The 20149-nt window shown below is 42.6% G+C and overlaps 1 protein-coding gene and 1 pseudogene across 2 annotated transcripts; both read left to right on the top strand.

Moving 5' to 3' along the window:
* Positions 1–4466: 4466 nt before the first annotated feature.
* On the top strand, positions 4467–5395 carry LOC306645922 (olfactory receptor 7A17-like; annotated as a pseudogene). Its single transcript has one exon. The product of its transcript is annotated as an olfactory receptor 7A17-like (transcript).
* A 12145-nt stretch (positions 5396–17540) lies between these two features.
* On the top strand, positions 17541–18458 carry LOC306645926 (olfactory receptor 7A10-like; the record flags this gene model as incomplete). The annotated part of the gene is made up of 1 exon (XM_079114102.1): positions 17541–18458. The coding sequence occupies one exon, from the start codon at positions 17541–17543 to the stop codon at positions 18456–18458; it is 918 nt and encodes a 305-aa protein (XP_078970228.1).
* Between the last annotated feature and the right edge of the window lie 1691 nt (positions 18459–20149).

Here is a 20149-nt window from a genome sequence, read left to right as displayed (position 1 = left end):
GCACCTAATGAGTAGATGGAGAAAGTCGTAGACTGCAGTTGCTCCTGCTCTCCCTGAGTGCATGCCCTTGGGACATACTTGGTTCTTCAGGAGCTTTCCATCTGACTTGTGGACCAAAGCTGAACTCATTCTTATTCACTTTTCTGGGGTCAGAGCCTCACTCAGCACCACCTACATCCAGGGAAGAACTGACACATGTCCATGAGGACCCTCTGATCAGAGATGCCACCCAGAAGAGCCTGAGAATCCAATAGAGACTGCAGGAGAGGATTAAAGAGAATGGAAGCCAGGAGCTTACACCCAAGTTTCCCAGAGAGCCCAAGTCGCCTGGCCTACAGTCCAGAGATGGTGGTGTCTATTTGCTAGTTTATTAGTGACTGTATAAAATACTAAAAAGGGAAGTGACCAAGAAGTCAGCAGCACAGGGTCATTGTTGACCATGAACTAATGGTAACAGAAGCTCAATCAGAAGAGGAATGGGGGGCATGAAGTGGTTCAAATCAAAGTAAAATGTAAGTCGGTGGACATTTGCAATAATGTAGAATGGATAAATCCAGTATGAACTACCGAGGGACATGCACTGTTGGGAGCTCATTTAAATAAATTATAATGGAGTATATTTCAGCATTTTTCCTATTGGTGAGTGAGAAAGATCCAGATGTAGGACTTTTTGTAAGTGTGCACTGTACATATGTGGAGATGTATTTGTGGGGAATGTTCGAAAGTTACAAATTTTTATGTCATATAACGTATCAGTGTTTGCTATTGGGTTCCTGCCAGGGCTTCTCATTCTGAAAGACATGACTCAACAACATGGCATTTCTTCACCTGTGCATCCTCACTTCAAAGTAAACACTGGAGAAGCTCTTCTGCACTTTGTGTGCTGACACGCCATCTTTTTCATGTTTCCAACTCACTTTTCGTGTCTCTGCTGTGTCACTTTGTGCCTTTGATTCTCCACAGTTGGATGTGAATTTATAAGAGCCATGTCACCTTGGCCAACAGTTGGAAGGCACTCCTCCTCACTTTTCACTAAAGATCACCTTCCTCCTCCATAAGTATATTCATTTATTTATCTTTAGATAAGGTGCAATCATAACTTTGTATTCTACTCCCTGATATTTTACTTCCAACTCTCCAGTAATTTAGTTTTACATTTTATTGTTAGTCACCTGATTTGACCATTATCCAATGTATTTTTTATCAAAGCGTTACAAGATACCTCATAAACCTACACAATTATCACGTGTCCAACAAAATTAAACTTATACAAAGTTTAAAATCCCAAACAGAAGAAGAACCATGAATTGATCGCACATGCACAAAATAATGAATCAAAGGAAAGGGAAATGTTTAAGGAGATAGAAGTGCTAATTGCCCCGATTTGATCATTGCACATCACATACTTATATTGAATTATCACCTATATAATCAATAAAGAGGCACAAATATTCTGTGTGAATTGTAAAACAGTGAGAAAGAATCCTGCCTTAGGTGCTACCAAACCACAGAAAGGCCAATAGTTCAGGAGAAGTGGAGCAGAGACAGGGAATGCAGATCTACTATTTCATATTAAAATTCTCAGCTTTGCGGCATGGACGTTAGATACCTTGTGTTGTGAATTGTTGATTTTTAAGCCTGGGTGATTTTTTTCTTTCGACGTGTATGATCTGTCAGCTGCCTTGACATCAGGAAGGAGAACAGTGGGAGGGAGGAGGGGAGGGAAAGGGGAGGTACTGGAGACCCAAGGGGATCAAATTACTTTCCCTGGCTGTGTGACTGTGTCAAAATGTCTGCAATAATATGTATCACTACAATGCACCAATGAAAACATTTAACAAGTAGGTTAAATAAAGCAAGGTCACTACTTCAGTCTTTGGGCAACTTTGTTTTTGCTGTTTCATGGGTGTTTCCTGCACACCCAGGGAGTGTGACTGGGCTGGAAAGCTGCTGGAACCAGGGAAGCCTTCCTTCCTGGAGAAGCAGCCAGCGCCTGGGCCTGCTAGGTCCTGTTCCCCTGAGTCCAGCCAGCACCTGGGCCTGCTAGGTCCTGTTCCCCTGAGTCCAGCCAGCACCTGGGCCTGCTAGGTCCTGTTCCCCTGAGTCCAGCCAGCACCTGGGCCTGCTAGGTCCTGTTCCCCTGAGTCCAGCCAGCACCTGGGCCTGCTAGGTCCTGTTCCCCTGGGGTCCAGCCAGCTCTCTCTCTGCCTCTGCCCTCAGCTCTTCATTTTCTGTCCACCTCGTTGGCCTTCTCCTGCCTGTTCTCCCACTTCCCCTATCCTCCTCTGTTTCTCTTTCTCCTTCTGTTTCCTGGACAGCTTCTTCTACTTTTTCTTAAGTACGGGGACGATGGACCAGGCTGAAGTGGAGCTCTGTTCATTTGTTCGTGGAAAGTTCATCGAGTGGAATCTCTAGTTTCCATGGCCACATTCCTTAGGGAAAGATGATCTCAGCTTGGCTTGTGGACACTCATAGCCTTGTCAGTGTGATTGGGGCTGAGAGGTCATGGTAGAAATAAGACCAGGAGACCGTTGTGTGTTCCTATTTGTGTGTGTGTGTGTGTGTGTGTGTGTTTCAGCGTGTGTGTGTATGTGCCGCATTGAGGGCTCAGAGAAAGACTACTTGAGCTTATATATTTCAGGGTGAATCTTAGCAGCTAGAGGTCAGAAATTAACCCTCAGGTGGCAGTAAGGAGGGAATCCTTTGCAATTCACAAAATATCTTTGCAGCAAATTTAGGTGCAAGAGGCCCAAGGTGTGGATGAAGGCCCTTGTACCTTGTAGCTTCAGAGCAATGAGGCCACCTCATTCCTCAACATCTCTGACACCATTTCTCATCACTCTTGTTCCTTCTCTTCACCAACGGCTTTCTTTTAAGCTTGGTTTTCTGCAAAAGGCACATTCCTCAGGACCTTTGCATTGACCTTTCCCCAATGAGCACTGAACTGTTGAGGACAACTTGTGGTTCCTAACCTGTCTTCCTTGTGGTCTCTGTTCAGATGACACTTTTCCTGCTGATCTTCCCTGAATAGCTATAAAAGTAGAATAAGCTATCTACTCTTGTTTTCTTCAGAGTACCCATTGAGATATTTAGTGAATTTAAAAAAAAAAATTGCTTCTTGTCTTTCTGGAAACGATGGACTTCTCTTTTGTGCCTTATACATATTACTGATACAGTGACTGGAATAGTTGATACTCAATAATTAGTTAATTCCTTATTTTTACTTAACATATATTCATACAACTTTATAGTTATAACTTTATGTTTTCATATATGTATAAATTGTTTGATCATTGAATAAGGGTAATTAGCCTAATTACCTGAAATATTGGTCAGTTCTGTGTGGTGAAATATTCAAAATCCTCCCCTCTAGCTATTTTAAAATATGTAATATATAATTGTTAACTATAATTACCAGACTGTGTAATACAACACCAGATGTCACTCCTCTTCTCTAATTGTAACTTGCTCCCCTTGAGAAGCTCCTCCTCTTTCCGTTGGCCCCATAATGCTTCTCAGCTTCTGGTGAACTTCATGTGATGCTGAGCTTCTACGAGAGCAGCTTTTGCAGAATCTGCATAGTAATGATACCATGCAGCTGTAGTGTCCTGTGCCTGACTTGTTTCACTTCCCATAATGTCCCCCAGGTTCACCTATGTTGTCCTCAATGACAAGACTCCTCTTTTTAGTAAGAATTGAATATCATTCCACTGTGTATCTGTACCCCAACCAAATGGCCAATATCCAAATGAAAAATGCTCACAATTGCTAGTTATCAGGGAAATGCTAATCAAGACCACAGTAGAATATCGCCTCAGTCTAGTTAGAAGAGCTATTACCAAAAAGACCAAAGATAATCAGGGCTAGTGAGAATGTGGAGAAAAAGGGATACTTTTCCAGTGTTGGAAGGAATGCAGACAAGTGAATTCTGTATTAAAACAGAGTTACCACATTACCCAGCAATCCTACTGCTGGATATGTAGCCAAAAAATGAAATGCTTATGTTGAGGAGATATCTTCCTTCCATGTTTATTGATGTACAATTCACAGTAGTCAAGACAGAAACAACCAAAGTGTTCATCAGAGGTTTGATATTTATTTTTCAAAAGCATGAAAAACTTTCTTCTTAGAATCCTGAAATTCATGACTTTCTAGCAAAACTTTGAGAGGGAAATAGGGATTCCTCATCAGAGATGGCACAGGATCCCTTGGGTTACAAGAGCCATACACATTCTATAGAAGTTTATTTCTTTCCTTTTCCTTGGTTTTTCTTTTACTTTTTTTGTGGAGCTAAGGTTGGAATCCATGGCCTTGTGCACGCAAGGCAGACACTCCACCACTGAACTACACCCCAACCCTAAAATTAATTTCTTAACAGTAAAATATGTATTGTTTCATTTAATGATATACGTAATAACTGTCTATGTGAAAATACTCTTTTTCTTGTTTCTGGTAGTCACATGTGTATGGAATCAGGGAACGATACTCAGGTTTTAGAATCCCTTCTTCTGGGATTTGCAGAGGACCCAGAACTGCAGCCCCTCATCTTTGGGCTTTTCCTCTCCATGTACCTGGTCACTGTGCTGGGGAACCTGCTCATCATCCTGGCCACCATCTCCGACTCCCACCTGCACACACCCATGTACTTCTTCCTCTCCAACCTGTCCTTTGTGGACATCTGCTTCACCTCCACCACCGTTCCAAAGATGCTGTTGAACATCCAGACACAGAGCAAGGCCGTTACCTATGCAGGCTGCATCACTCAGACTCACGTTTTTGTACTCTTTGCAGGGTTGGACATCTCTCTTCTTTCTGTGATGGCCTATGACAGGTTTGTGGCCATCTGTCACCCCTTGCACTAAATGGTTACCATGAACCACAGGCTCTGTGGATTGCCAATTCTGGTGTCCTGGGTTGTAAGTGTCTTACATGCACTGTTTCAAAGCTTAATGGTGTTGTGGCTGTCCTTCTGCAAAGACCTGGAAATTCCCACTTTTTCTGTGAACTGAATCACCTGCTCCACGTTGCCTGCTCTGACACCTTTCTCAACAAGGTGATGATGTATTTTGCTGCTGTATTCCTGACTGGTGGTTCCCTCACTGGCATTCTTTACTCCTACTCCAAGATAGTGTCCTCCATCCGTGCAATCTTATCAGCTTGGGGGAGGTACAAAGCCTTCTACACCTGTGCTTCTCACCTCTCTGTGGTCTCCTTATTTTATTGCATGAGCCTAGGTGTGTACCTCAGTTCTGCTGTGACCCCAAACTCATGCTGTACTGCAACAGCCTCAATTATGTATAGTGTAGTCACCCCCATGCTGAACCCCTTCATCTACAGTGTGAGGAATAAGGACATCAAGAACACTCTGAGAGGACACTGTGAGAGAGAAAGATAAAAGTGTCTAACTGAAGAAGTGCCTATGCTTGTGGTGTTCAGAACCTCAGAGCCAGAATATGGAATTCTTTAACAGAAAATGGAAGCAGAACTTACTTTTTCTACCTTATTACTGATTTTCCTTGTTTTAAAATTTTAGCCTCTACATACATTTCCACAGCATCATTCTCCTTATTACACTTTCTTTTAAAAATTATTATTGATTCTAATTAGTTGTAGATGAAAATAGAATGAATTTATACACTTCGAGAAATCATACATAAATGGAGTGTACTTTCTCCATTTTCTCATTGTACATTTTGTAGGATCACATCAGTCATGCAACCATGTATGTACATGAGGAAATAATGTCTGTTTCACTCTTCTATCCTTTCTTCCCAATCCCTGCTCCCCTCCTTTCACTCACCTCTACCTAATATAAAGTAACTCTATTTTTCCCTAGCCCTGCCTCCTTATTGTGAATTAGCATTCACATATCAGTGAAAACACTCAGCCTTTTCTATTTTGGTTTGGCTTATTTTGCTTAGCATGCTATTCTCCAACTCCATCCACTTAGTAGCAAATGCCATTATTTCATTCTTTTTTAAACCTGAGTAATATTCCATTTTATTTGATATTTTGAAGGGCACCTAGGTTGGTTCCATAGTTTAGCTATTGTGATTTGAGCTGCTATAAACATTGATATGGCTGCATCACTGCAGCATGCTGATATTACAGCTCATGCTGATACATGCACCTCAAATAGAGTGTTAATCTTCAGAATATAAAGAACTCAAAAAACAACTCGGAAAGAGAAAATAACTCAATGAATGAATTGGCTCCAAAACTGAATGGACACTTCACAGAAGAAATATAATTGACCAACAGATATATGAAAATATGTTCAACATCTTTAGCATTTAGAGAAATCCAAATCATAACTATTCTAAGATTTCATCTCAGTCCAGTCAGACTGGCAATTACCAAGAATACAAATAACAATATTGCTGAGGATGCGGGGAAAAATGTTCACTCATACATTGCAGGTGGGACTGCAAAATGGTGCAACCATAATGGAAAGCAGTATGGAGATTTCTCAGAAATATTGGAATGGACTCACCATTTGACCCAACTATCCCACTCTTCGGATTTTACCCAAAGGACTTAAAATCAGCATACTAAAGTGACACAGCCACATCAATGTTAATAGCAGCTCAATTCACAGGAGCTAAACTATGGAACCATCCTAGATGACCTTTAGGAGATGGATGGTCATTGTGTTTTACACTCATCTTTTGGATCCTGTTTCTCTTCCAGCATGGTGTCCACAGTGCCTACCAGACTCATGGGCAAAACGGGTCCCACAGGCATCTACTCCACCATTTTCCTAGGTGCTCAATTTTATGTGCTCCGCAACATGTTTGAAATGATGGCAATATATAAATGGTGAACAGAGTAATGGTTCTGAGGGTCCAGGCACTGGGCAGGGAGGGAGGTGGACGCGGCTGTAAATGGGCAGCACTCGGGATCCCTGAGACATGGGAACTGTTCCATATTTTACTTTGATGAGCATATGTTCACTGTAAACCTTAACGAGGTTCAGCCTGATATTTCCACACATGCCTACAGTGTACACTCATCAGATTCAGCCCCCTTCTCCCCCTCTCCAACAACTTCCAACATCTTGTAATAACTTCTATTCTACATTCAGGTTGACATTTTGTTTTATTTTTTAACTTCCTTGTTTGAGAGAGACCACACAGCACTTGCCTTTCTGTATCTGCCTTATTCACTCAGCACAATGTCCTCTGGCTCCATCCACGTTGTCACAATGACAGGATTTCATACTTCCATACACATGAATGATGTTCCATGTTGTGTAGGTGACACATTTTTCTCCTACAATCATCTGGTGATGAGCACGTAGGTTGACTCCATAGCTCAGCTGTTTTGAATGAATTTGTAGAAACATTGGTGTGGATGCTTCTCTTTGCTCTGCAATTTCCTTTCCTTGTGATCAATATAAATATCCAGCTGTGATATTTTGCTCAGTACTTTGTGGAAACTGACCAAAGCGTCCTTGGATCTGTTGGCCTCATTTCTTCACTGAAACATAACAACCTACAGTTTTCCCCAAACAAAAAGTTGAATTAAAAATTATCAATAAGAAGTGGAAGTTGTGTGAGCACGCCATTGGTTCACAATTTTTATGTGTTTCCACTTTTCCCTTGAACTGAAGATTGCTTTTTACTTTCTCCCACGTAATTGTAGCTGCCATGGACCATCCTGTGTTTAGAGTGTCCCTTATGAGAGCAGGTAGATGAAAGAGAACACGGTTTGCTGACAATGTGCTGTGGCTTTATGTCAATTTCGACGTGACGTGTGCAGCCGAACATGCTGAACTTTGCTTTGCAGACTGGTGTGAAAATGTTGGATTTTGAAATAAGCAGATTTGGGACCATAAGAAATGTTGGCTCTGACCTTTCATTGCTGAGGGGGGATGAGGTGGGGTCTGCAGAGCACAACATCTTGTGCTGTGTTTATGAGGATCTAGAAGTGAGGAGCCCAAACCTGGAAACATAAAGAAAATACCTGGAGAGGGACTGATTCCTTATGCTGTTCTATTCACTGCACACTGTGCATGTGCTAAAGTAACACCCTGACCCCCACCGACATGCACACCCACATGCCAGTGAAAAGTAAATTGAGATTTAAAAACTGTATTCAGCCTTTGCCTGTGTTGGCCCATGTTATACACACTGTTCTGATTTCCTTGGTCACTGCTTCACAAGGAGGCAGGAGCTTATGTTCACCAGGCAACAGGCTTGAGGTCACTGAGGGGATGATGACGAGGCCCCTGGCCAGGCTGCGTGGACCAGGCCACGCTGCAGACCTGAGGTGCAGTTGGCTCTAGAGAAGCTTTGCTGATGTGCAATTCAAGGTCCAGGGAAACAGAAGCTCTGACACTAACTCCTGCTTCTGGGATTCTCCCCAACACAGTGACGCTCTGTCTCTGGGTGAGCAGTCTTAGGAAGACAGCAGACACCAACGCAAGGCATTCGAAGATTCCTTGGTTATTTTAATGTGATTTTCTCTCTGCATTCATGAAATTGAGCACATTTTCATGTTTCTAAGATGTTTGTATTTATTCTTTTAGGTCACTGGTTCAGGCACTTTGATCATTTTTTCTGCTGCTTTTAAAAATCTGATTGTTTTGAAAAAAATTTGCATGTATCTCTTTTGCTAGTTTGGATTTTATTTAATTTATATTTAATTTATTTTTAAATTTTTTCATTTGTTCTAATTAGTTGTGCATGACAATAGAATGTATTTAGAAATCATTCTGATCAATCATACATGAGCGGAGTGTAATTTCTCATTTTCTGATTGTACGTATCGTAGGATCACACTGGTCATGCAGACATGTATGTACATGAGGTATGATATGTTTCACTCTAGTACCTCTTCTACCCACATACCCCTTCCCCTCCTTTCACTCCCCTCTACATAATATAAAGTAAGTATTCTTCCATCCCCCCTCCCTTATTGTGAATTAGCATTCACATATCAGAGAAAATATTTGGTCTTTGGTTTTTCAGATTGGCATATTTCATTTAGCAAGATATTTTTTAAACTACATTTTATTGTCCATGTTTGAAGGTTTATCACCTGATATCATGGGGTAAATAGAGGGAGTTAAATGATTACAATGATGAAGCAAATTTCCACAATATACAACATATCATAAGTTCTCCTCTACTTTTAAAATTTTCCCATCAATGATTTTTACATTCACATATTAAAATATTTTATTTTAAAAATTATTTTTAATTGTACATGTTTATGGGACATAGCATTATAAGTGAATTCCTGCATTTTATAAAAATATAAATTAACATGTAATAACCGTATATAGTTATGAATACAGTGTAACATTTCAATATGTGTACACAGTAAGTACTGATTAAATGAACATGACTAATGTCTCATCTACTCCTTAAACCTTTGGTCTGGAGACTTTGAGTTCCTCTTTCCTAGTTATCCATAAAATATGTAATGCGTTGCTATGAACAGTTCAACTCCTGTGCTGGAGAACTCGACAGAACTTGTTCATTTCTTCTAACTGTGTTTAGGTCCAGTTCTCCCACCGCCCACCTGCCTCCCTCTCCCCACCCACCCTTCCCAGGCTCTGGTGACCATCCTTACACATTTCAATAGACTTTGTAAAAAATCCACATATGAGACAGGAAGTGGAATTTTTGTTTCTGCATATGCTTTCTAAGTATACTATCATGGCATACAAGCCCATTTTTGTACCTGAGTCCACTGATGATGTTCTTAATTCTACTTGTTTGAGTTCTTGCATCTATTTTAATTCTCAGAGCATTAATTTATACTTTCTTGTAGAACTCCTACCCTCTTGCAGCTCTTGACTGCAACTTCAAATTACTATGGTTACTCATGTTAAGAATGCAACTTTCCTTCCAATGAATAATCACTCAAGCACCAGTTACTTCAAAAACCTTTCCTCGTGAATTTGGATATTTATTACAACATAGCTTTTATTGGATTGGATTTGGTTGGGATAATTCTATTTCATTCATATACATATTTAGATTGAAGCCATTTCACAACAGTTTGATAAACAGCTTTATGATACACTATAATAAAAAAAGATAAATTTTCCCTTGTTGCTGCATTAAAAGTCATCTCGTTCAGTTTATTGTGGTGGAAAAGATGACTCAGTTTCCTTAACAACTTCTATTCATTCTCGGCTTTTCCCTCAACTCCAGAACATGGATTTGGTTTGAGCTGTCCATCCACTCTATCAAGCACTTCAGTTTGAACACTGCCATGTCTACTGTTTTCCGTGGATGATATAACCAACCATCGACAATCAGTGGAATTTTAAAAGCACACAGACCTATAACCTTTCATTATTAAACTTTAGAAATCCAGTATGTGTTTAATTGGATTAAAAACTGAGGTGTCTACAGGGCTCTGTTCTCTCAAGAGGTTGTGAGGCAGAACCTGCCCAGCTTCTGCAGGCTGTCTATAAGCAAAAATAACCAACATGCTTTTTGGCACCATTATGAAAACCCAAATGGGGGGAGGGAAGCAGACCTCAACCAGATCAGCCGGTGTCCTTTATTCTGCAGCAGAGTCAATCAATCTGGCACTGGAGGGGCTCATGTTCTGGGTAGGAAGATGGCCACCAGTTACAGAAGGAGTCTGAGTATTATGGGTTACAATGAGGGTGGTTTAGTTATTGGAGGCTGAAGGAGGACATGTTGGTTTGGACAGTCAGGAAAGAAGTTGTAAAAAGTGTGAAACTCACTGTCCCTCAGAACTTGGTGCTCACTGCTTATCTTCTCTCTGTGGATTCTTATTTTCTCAGAGCATCACTATTTGTCCTCCTCCTTCCAGGACTCATCTGCAGTGGGAAATTCTAAAAGTCCAGGGCGCAGAGTTTCAGTATTCTCCTGCCTTCAGGACCCATAGTGGCTGGGAAGGGATGATGGTTAGCTTTTCGTGGACTTGCTGGGGAAGAACCCAGGAAGTTCTGAAAGTGTGCTTCTTCCCCTCAGGGTCCATTGTTACTTTGAAAGGATTCACTGTAGAGGAGAAATGATTGCCTCCTCTCCCTCTTCCTCCAGGTCAGACAGTTTGGGAGTTGTCACTTGTCTGTACTGGGCCTGTCATTTTCCATGTCCTTCACCACCCACATTCCCTGGTTCATGGTGCCTTCTACCCTCTTCCAGGGCAGCTGTGGCAGATGAGTCTTCCTTGCATTGCATTACTCCAACAATGAGTTTTTCCACATTAACACTTGTAAGGAAACATTGGTTTCCTCAGATAAGCTGGGGTAATGTCCCCCTCTATGGTCAGTTTGTCAGACGCCCAAATCTCATCTTCTCCTGACCAACATATTCAGAGGTTCAGAGACCTGGATGTGGACCTTGCTTAGGGCATTATTCTACCCACCAACTCTCATGTCCCTGTTGTGAGCAAAGAGCTGTAAGCTGAAGTATGTTAGGTGAAGTTTTGTGGAAAACGCTCATCATCCCAATGGACAAAATACTCATAAACACAACATTGAGCAGAATATGGCAGCACAGAAAGTGTATAATTCAGATTATAGGAATTTTACTTGAGGCAACAGGTGATCTGTGCCCTTATGATTCTACAGTAATTACCACAAGGGCAGAAGTACCATCTGGAATTGGTCCAAAGGAAGCTTCTGTGTGGCTGCTAGGGTCAATTTCTTTTCTGATTTCTGGTTACTTGGAGTATATTCACTTTGTGAAAACTCATTGATCTGTTAATACAGAACTTTTTCCATCTGTATTGTATACTTCATTTGGGAGGTTTCTTTGATTTGTATTTTGCAAAGACCCACCTGGGACTCGCTTCATGCTTCATCCTTGACTCTTCTCCTCTTCCTGGATAGAATATGGATATGCTATCTGGCAGTGTAGCAGCTATTCTGTGACCACAAGAATGAGAAACACACACTGGGGGTGATGGAGCAGAACAATACCAGGGAAGGGGAGTGGAGTGGAGGATGGAGGTTGGTGGTGAGGTCCAAAATGCAGTTAGGAGAACAAATCATGGTGTTCTAAGCACTGAGTTCTGACTGCAGTGGACACCTGATATACTGGACTTCTGAAAGGACCTGAACACAGGTTACATGTTCCCAACAGAGGAAATAACATGTTTGAGAGGATGACTATGCAAGTTATTAATTGGACCATTGCACATTGGAAACCTGCCTCGGTTGCTGACAAATCCAGGGTAGACAGCTGGAGGAGAAGAAATCTAGAAGAGAAGCAAGTTTCTGTCAAACCTCCCTAGATTAGCCAACTGTCTACTCTGCCCCCAGTACACGAGAAAGCCCAGCAGAGATTGGAGAGGCTCCCAGGGGATGCACATCTGTCTACAGATTCATAAGGAGACTGGTGAGCTCAGAATTACTCATCACTGTGGACTCCTAGTAGATAGTAAGATATTATAGTAACTGAATTTGCTTTTAGAAATGCTTGCTATGCAGCAATAGTTAACCCTTACAATAAGTGCAAGGAAGGGAAGTGAAAGCAATTAGAATAATCTGCTACTTTGTTGTTTGGAAGTTGCTCTGATGGTTGAAGACAGCATTCACAACTACTCTCTTGTTCAAGTTTATTTGATACAACTGTATTTTAAATGATACATGGAGGGATGCATCATGCAGATTTACTTGATAACAATCTTTGCAGTTTTGGACAATTTCCTTCTAATTGTGATGGCCTATGATTGATTTGTAGCTACCTATCCCCCTCTGTACTACAAGGTCATCATGAAGCGTTGACTCTGTGTGTTGGTGGTACTGGCGTCCTGGATCACAAGTGCCCTAAATTCCCTGTTGCACAGTGGATGTCCTTCTGCACCCATTTGGAACGGCCCCACTTTTTCTGTGAACCCAATCAGGTGGTCCTGCTTGCCTGTTCTGCCACTTTTCCTAATGCATGGTGATGTATTCTGCAGCAGTATTGCTGTTCTGCGGCCTCCTCGGTGGAATCCTTTACTCCTACTCCAAGATAGTGTTCTTTGTCCTTGCAATCTCATCAGCTCAGGGCAGGTACAAAGCCTTCTCCACCTGTGTGTCTCACCTCTCCATCAACTCCTTATTCTATTGCATTTGCCTAGGAGTGTTCTTTAGCTCATCTGCTAAACATTACAGTGCAACAGCCTAAGTGTTGTACTCCAAGGTCACCCCCATGCTGAACCCCTTCATCTAGAGTCTGAGGAATAAGGACATCACAGGGGCTCTGAGAAGACTCTTCAGTGGGAAGTCACTAGAGGAGACTGATTTCATTAAGTTCTTTGGTCAAAGGGCACTAAGCCACAGAGCCAGAAATTACAGTTCTTTAATCAGATCCTGATGTAGAATGGGCTCTTTCCATTCATATCCTCTGGAGTTGATGTCTTTCATTTCAACATCTTTGCTGAATTAAAACAACCTCATTAATAAGGTGTCATTTCTTTTAGCCAGTGTCTTTCTCTCATTTTCTACTGTCCTTGTGTTCTTCCAGATCTCATATCACAGGCAGTCTGGAGATTCCTGTCATTGTCACAGAGAAGTTACACTCATCATGTAGAACAAACTGCACTTGCAGCTGGGAGTTTGTGTCGTCCTCTTGTAGAGGAAGACCTGGGACCACAATTCTTCAATGTTCTGTTCCTTACAGCTGCCTGCAATGCTGCCTCACCTGGTCTATGTTATGATCTAAACTTCAACATACCAGTGACTTTACAGCTCATCACAGGAGGTTATGGTCACAAGACTATGATGCTCTTATTCAGCACAGTGTTGAACTCATGCTCTATTCCATGGTTAGGAGTAATAATGAAAAATTGCAATTGACTACACATTAAACATGTATGATCTTACATGTTTACACTAAACACACCCAGACGGAAAAGTTACACAAATCAGTGACTCAGTGTGATTTTAGAGTCAGAGGAACTTACATTTTCACATTTAAATCAGACTTTGATCTTCAGTCATATGTCTATGAAAGGTCTATTTCTGATGATGCACATCTACTATTTGAAATGTGAAATCCTGTTGTCCATGCATCAAGGAGTTTATTCAGTGACTGAAGGATTCAGCATTAAGTTCTTACTATTCAGAGCACAATCTCACTCTTCTTGCTTCATAATCCCTGGTGCTAAAAAAAGCATGACTCTTTATTTTGACATTGTTAACAAAATATCTCACCCATTACAATTTTTTGTTGTAAATCTTAATGTTTACAGGTGAGTGAACTATGTGTACATTGACTCTAACTTTATTTTCATTTCATCTTTTGTGTTCAAACTCTCTTTGGTGCTCACAAGTAAAGGGTGACTTTCATAAGAACTTGAACCCTGCCCTGCAGTGCCTTGGCCAGGAGGTTGTGCATGGGTCACACGGTGTCCCCCACACACCCACTTCCCACTTCCCCTGGTTGCCTGGAATGGAAACTAGACAATGGTCACTTTGTAATGTTGCACAGTGAACCACAGAAATTTGATGATCTATATTTATATATGCACTACAGATGGAGCTGGAGGACGTCCAGCTGATGAGAATGAGACAGAAACAGTAAGGCCGATATCACCGCATCCCTCTCCTACACAGAAACCCAAACATTGAGGAGCTAGAGTGGAAGTGTTGCTGGGGATGGTGCTGCGTGCTGTGGAGGGGAGGGAGAGTGGAGTGGAGGTGGACATGACCAGTGCCCCCTGCAGGCATGGTGTGCAAGTCACTGTGAATCCCACCAATCTGCACCAGATGTGGGTCAATAATGATGACAAGTTAGGACAAAAATAATAAGGAAATAAAGTGTGAGCAACCTATCTTGCCTCCACTGACTCCCCAGTGAGCAGAGAGGAGGACCATTTTCTGAAGATATCAGACAAGCTGACCAAGTGTTGGTGCTTTAGAGATGTCAGGACCTTAGTGAACATGGCTCCCTAAATTTTATGAGCTGTGCCTTGTCACGGTGCCTGGCTGGCCCTGAATTCCTGGGCTGAAGTGAACCTCTCACCACAGCCTCCACAGTAGCTGGGTTTACAGATGGGTGACAGGGAACCTGCTAGAAGGGACTTTTGCAAAAAATTAATGAGATTATAAGGTACAAATCTCAGAGCAGTTCGCATCAAAGGATCTAAATATCGTCACTTTACCAAAGTCTTTATGTCCGAAGGACTAAATGAAAACTCTGAACATGTTTTCATGAATGATCTAATTGGTCTGGGGACAGCGTCATCAAGCCAATAATGTAGACGCATGGTTTATAAGCTTGGTTGAAAAGGGGCATAGAAACCACCTTGAGGTATCAGGGGCCATGTCCCCAACACAACCCAAGGCTGTCGAGATCCAAGAGCCCTAGTCCACATAGGTACCTTGTGTCAGAACTGGGAGAGAACTTCAGTTCGAAATGTCTTGAGGTTAAATCTCTGGAAGGAAGAAGAGGGCATGAGATGGAGCAACAGAATGAATTCTCCTGACTCTGAACCCTGTCTCCTGGGAATAGAGAATCTCCTGGAAAGAGAAACGTCCTTAGTGGAGAACACTGTCCAGCAGGGGAATTAATCATGTGCCCAGCGTTGCCCCAGGGAGGACGTGCCTAATGAGAAGTCTGGGAGCTGTGTTTGTCTCCTCTCTGCTGTTCCTCAGAATGCTCCACCTTGGACTGAACAGGACGTGGTGGTTTCTTGTTCTCAGAGTGCTCACCCAGGTCAGTGAGACCCAAGAAGCCCTGTACGAGAGGTGCAGAGAATGGACACCAAGATCATTGGCCTGAGGTCCTCCCAGAGCCAAACCAGAACTGCCTGACCTGGGGGATGTGGTTACCAGGCTGTTGGATGGTCTGATTCTCTGCTTAATTCATCAGTTCATTTATTTATGATGCTAAAATGGGAAGTGTCAATTTATAAAACTTTTGTCAAAAGAGATAAGACCTAGAAGTGGAGGAGCTGTGGCTACCAGAGCTGGGAGGACGTGGGAAGGAACTGAGGGGACAGCCAGGGACACAGGGTGGAGCTCACAGGAGGAATGACTCTACTGCTCTCTTGCTCAGTGGGTAACATGGTCACAGCTGGAGGTTGTGGATTTGAAATAGCTGGTAGAGAAGATTCCGATTGTTCCCAACACCCAGGAGTGATCAGTGTTGAGGGTGATGGAGATGTTAATTCACTAAGTATCACAGATGGCTCACATGCATTCAATGATCACTCTGTACCATATATAAACACACCACAGTTATTGTTGTTTAAAGCTTTAAAACATTTTCAAAATGTTACATGGTAAAGAACTGTAAGAGAAATAAGATGGGTGGATCCTGCCTCACCCGATGACCAGTTCTGTGAGGACAGAGGCCAGAGGGGTGCAGCAGCCTGAGGGAGGCCATCCTCCCGCTGTCCTGGGAACAGTGGAGAGATCACTTTGTTGTCTTTTGTAAACATTCTTTTGTGGATTTTTGTCTTACGATATTCAGTTTTCCTTCTTGAATGTTGACATGTATTTTTCTGGACACTGAAAAGATGTCCTTTCTTTGTTTTGATCCCTTATCGTTTTTCTGGTCACTGAGGGGATATGTGAAAGGCAGAATCAAGGAAGCATCTCCTTTCTTCCAGCGTCCTAGGGACCCTGCCTTATTGGACAGTTCCCCCCTCAGCATCCCCATCTTATTATGTACATATTTTTTGTTTCTTTAAACCCAGGGCAGATAATGACCATACAATAATGGATCACCAAGGTTACCTGTGATGGGACACTGACAGATTGGATTTCCTGAGTATCTCATGCTTCAGTCTTTAGAGAAAGTTAATCTGAAATTCACAACTTGCCTTGTATCCCTTCCTGTAGAACAGTGTGGCTGGGTGAGAAGAGCATGGAGTTAGCACACGTTGTGTGTGTGTGTGTTTTTGTGTGTGTGTGTGTGTGTGTTTGTGGCTCCAAAGCAAGCAGACCTGGGATTAGTATGCAGACACTGCCCAAATTATGAGGATCAAAGTAATCATTTGATTTAACTTTATGAACATCTAAAATGATTTGCATTACAAAAAACAAAACTACTAGGAATTTTCAATTTTGATTTCTTCCAGGCTGATGGTGTGTAATACGACCCTCTCATGAGGCTGGGCTCCCAGCAACGTGGAGCTGAGTCTGGGTCAGCCACACCATCAACCTGGGTGAACACCCAAGACTCCACAGCTGCTGTGCTGCTCAGCTGGGATGCTGATGAGTGGGACATGGTTCACACATTTTCTAGAATATTCCTAGAACATGGTGAATATTCAATTTTTGTTCTTCAAGTGCATTAGGAGTTTCTCAGTATAATTGTAGAATATATGACCTCTTGAAGAAGTGCTGAGAAACGGTAAGAAATTTCTCAATAATGTGTAAGTTGATGCCTTAAAAGGGAACCAGTTTCAGATGAAATATAAAAGTGATGACTTCACTATAAAATAGAAATTAGAGCAAAATAGAAATTAAAGGGTAGTAATGCATCTTCTTCTCTCCTTCTCTCCCCCTCCCTCTCCCTGTGTGTGTTCACCCCCTCCTTCTCCCTCTCCTCCTAACTCCCCTCCCTCCAGCTGCCCCCCCCGCCCCACCCATTCATAGTCATAGCAACCACATGAAACCAAGGAATAACACACAGATTTCAGAATTCCTTCTGCTGGGATTCTCAGAGGACCCAGATCTGCAGCCCCTCATCTTTGGATGCTTCCTCTCTATGTACCTTGTCACTGTGCTGGGGAACCTGCTCATCATCCTGGCCACCATCTCAGACTCCCACCTGCACACACCCATGTACTTCTTCCTGTCCATCCTGTCCTTTGTGGACATCTGCTCCACCTCCACCACCATCCCAAAGATGCTGGTGAACATCCAGACGCAGAGCAAGACCATTACCTACTCAGGCTGCATCACCCAGATGTGCTTCTTCATACTCTTTGCAGGGCTGGACAACTTCCTCCTGACTGTGATGGCCTATGACAGGTTTGTGGCCATCTGCCACCCCTTGCACTACATGGTCATCATGAATCCCTGGCTCTGTGTGTTGCTGGTTCTGATGTGCTGGATCTTGAGTGTTCTGAATTCTCTATTACAAAGCTTAATGGTGTTGTGTCTGTCCTTCTGCACACATGTAGAAATCCCCCACTTTTTCTGTGAAATCAATGAGGTGGTCCACCTTGCTTGTTCTGACACTTTCTTTAATGACATGTTGATGTATTTTGCAGCTTTGCTACTGGCTTGCTGTCCCCTCACTGGTATCCTTTACTCCTATTCCAAGATAGTGTCCTCCATGCGTGCAATCTCTTCAGCTCAGGGCAGGTACAAAGCCTTCTCGACCTGTGCTTCTCACCTCTCTGTGGTCTCCTTATTTTATGGCACAAGCATAGGTGTGTACCTCAGTTCTGCTGTGACCCAAAACTCACGCTGTACTGCAGTAACCTCAGTGATGTACACTGTGGTCACCCCAATGCTGAACCCCTTCATCTACAGTCTGAGGAATAAGGACATCAAGCGTGCTCTGAGGAGATACCTGTGAGGGTGGTTATAGACTGTAACTTTCTTTATTTGCCTGGTGAGTCCACTTAACATAATGAACTCAAGTTCCACGCAAGTTGTGCTGAGTGACAAGACCTCTTCCTTTCTTTGGCTGAGTAATATCCCACCGTGTGTTTGTATCACATGTGTTTTTCTGCTTGTCCTTCAGTGGATGCCTTAGTTGACATCTCCTGTCAGTTATTGTAAACAGAAAATAAATGTGTGTTTATCTGGATCATAGTTTTTCTTACTCTAACACTGATTTTTCTTAACTGTTTTCTCAAAAGTATAATGTGCTTGGTTTGTGTCTTGACTCCCAGTTGTCAGTTTCTCTGTGCGATTGTCTAAGGGTGTCTTGGTTCTAGAAATGTCCACAGCTCACCCTGAAGGGCAACAGCCTTGATGAGGTTCACTGTCATGACATCCTACCTGACACCCTCATCTACACTCTGTGGAATAACGAGATGAAGCTGGCCAAAAATTGTTTGGAAAGAAAGACTATAATTCATCCCAGGTTGGGAATGTGATTCTGATGTCCAAGCTCAAAGCTTCAAAGTGAGAAAATGTGATTCTCTGGTCGGGGTAGAAGGAGAACCTGCCTCTTTGCAGTTTCCTTCTCTGCCTTCATTAATATTCTGCTATCTCTGATTCTTATTGTTTCTTCCTTTGGCCCTTCCTGCTTTCCTGCAGTTATCCCTTGTGTTGCAACAGAAAATATCTGACAATTTCCCTTTAGTTTAATGTAATATTTTGTGTACCATTAAAAGTCATATGCATGACCAGGTGAGGGATTGAGGAAGGTGATCAGTCATCACTGAGTGACAGGGAATGTGATGAGGAGAATGTAAACCTGGTCCTGAGCTAAGGAGTTAGGGGTATATTTCCTAGTGAGTCAGAGTGTCCCTGGGAGGAGAACCACCATGGTGGCCTAGGGAGGAAGAAACTTCCATGACAGGTGGAAGGATGGATGGGGGGATGGAGGGATGGGGAATACATAAGGGAATCAGAGGAGTGGGGAGGAGGGATAGGAGAGGGGAAGACATGTAGGACAGCAAAACATTAGAAAGTGACTGCTGAAGCACGCTGATTTAGTTAGATCCCTCTAGGCACAATTCGTTCACATTAGTGAATTTTTAATAATACAGTGTTGGGAAAAGATCACATGGTGCTTTGCAGAAAGATACATTCTTTGTCCCAGCTGAGAGCAGATTCTGTGGAGAATGTTAGTTGGGCTATGTCTCTGTACATCAGGTGACACACACACACACACACACGCACACACACAACCTGAGTGATGATTTTGACAGATTGCTGTCAGCAGCGTTGATCACTGTGAAAATGAAGAATCCCAAGTACCAACACTTAGGTTAGGTGTCCACATCTTCATGGGCTTCTGTCTAAGAACCACTAGCTTCTCATGTTGGAGGCAGTGTTGGGAAGATCATTGTTGTCAAAGAAGCAGAGTGTGGAATGGAGAACCTGAGAAGCTGACAGGTCTGGAGAGCAGTGACAGAGGATGGGAAAGCAGTGACTGAGATCAGGGGTCCCTGTTGACCTCATGGCTGTGGGGCTCCTGGTGCCCAAGAAAGTTTCTGTGCAAGAGCACAGGATGCTCAGGTGCTATGGAAAAGCCCTGCATGAGGAGGCTCTGTGCAAGAGTCTTATCAGCTCCAAACTTGATATCCGGCACAT

The sequence above is a fragment of the Sciurus vulgaris genome, assembly GCF_902686455.1.
Source record: "Sciurus vulgaris genome assembly, chromosome: 16".
In the NCBI taxonomy this organism is placed as follows: Eukaryota; Metazoa; Chordata; class Mammalia; order Rodentia; family Sciuridae; genus Sciurus; species Sciurus vulgaris.
Note: the sequence above shows the minus strand (reverse complement) of the source record. Positions and strands in the feature narration are given on the sequence as shown.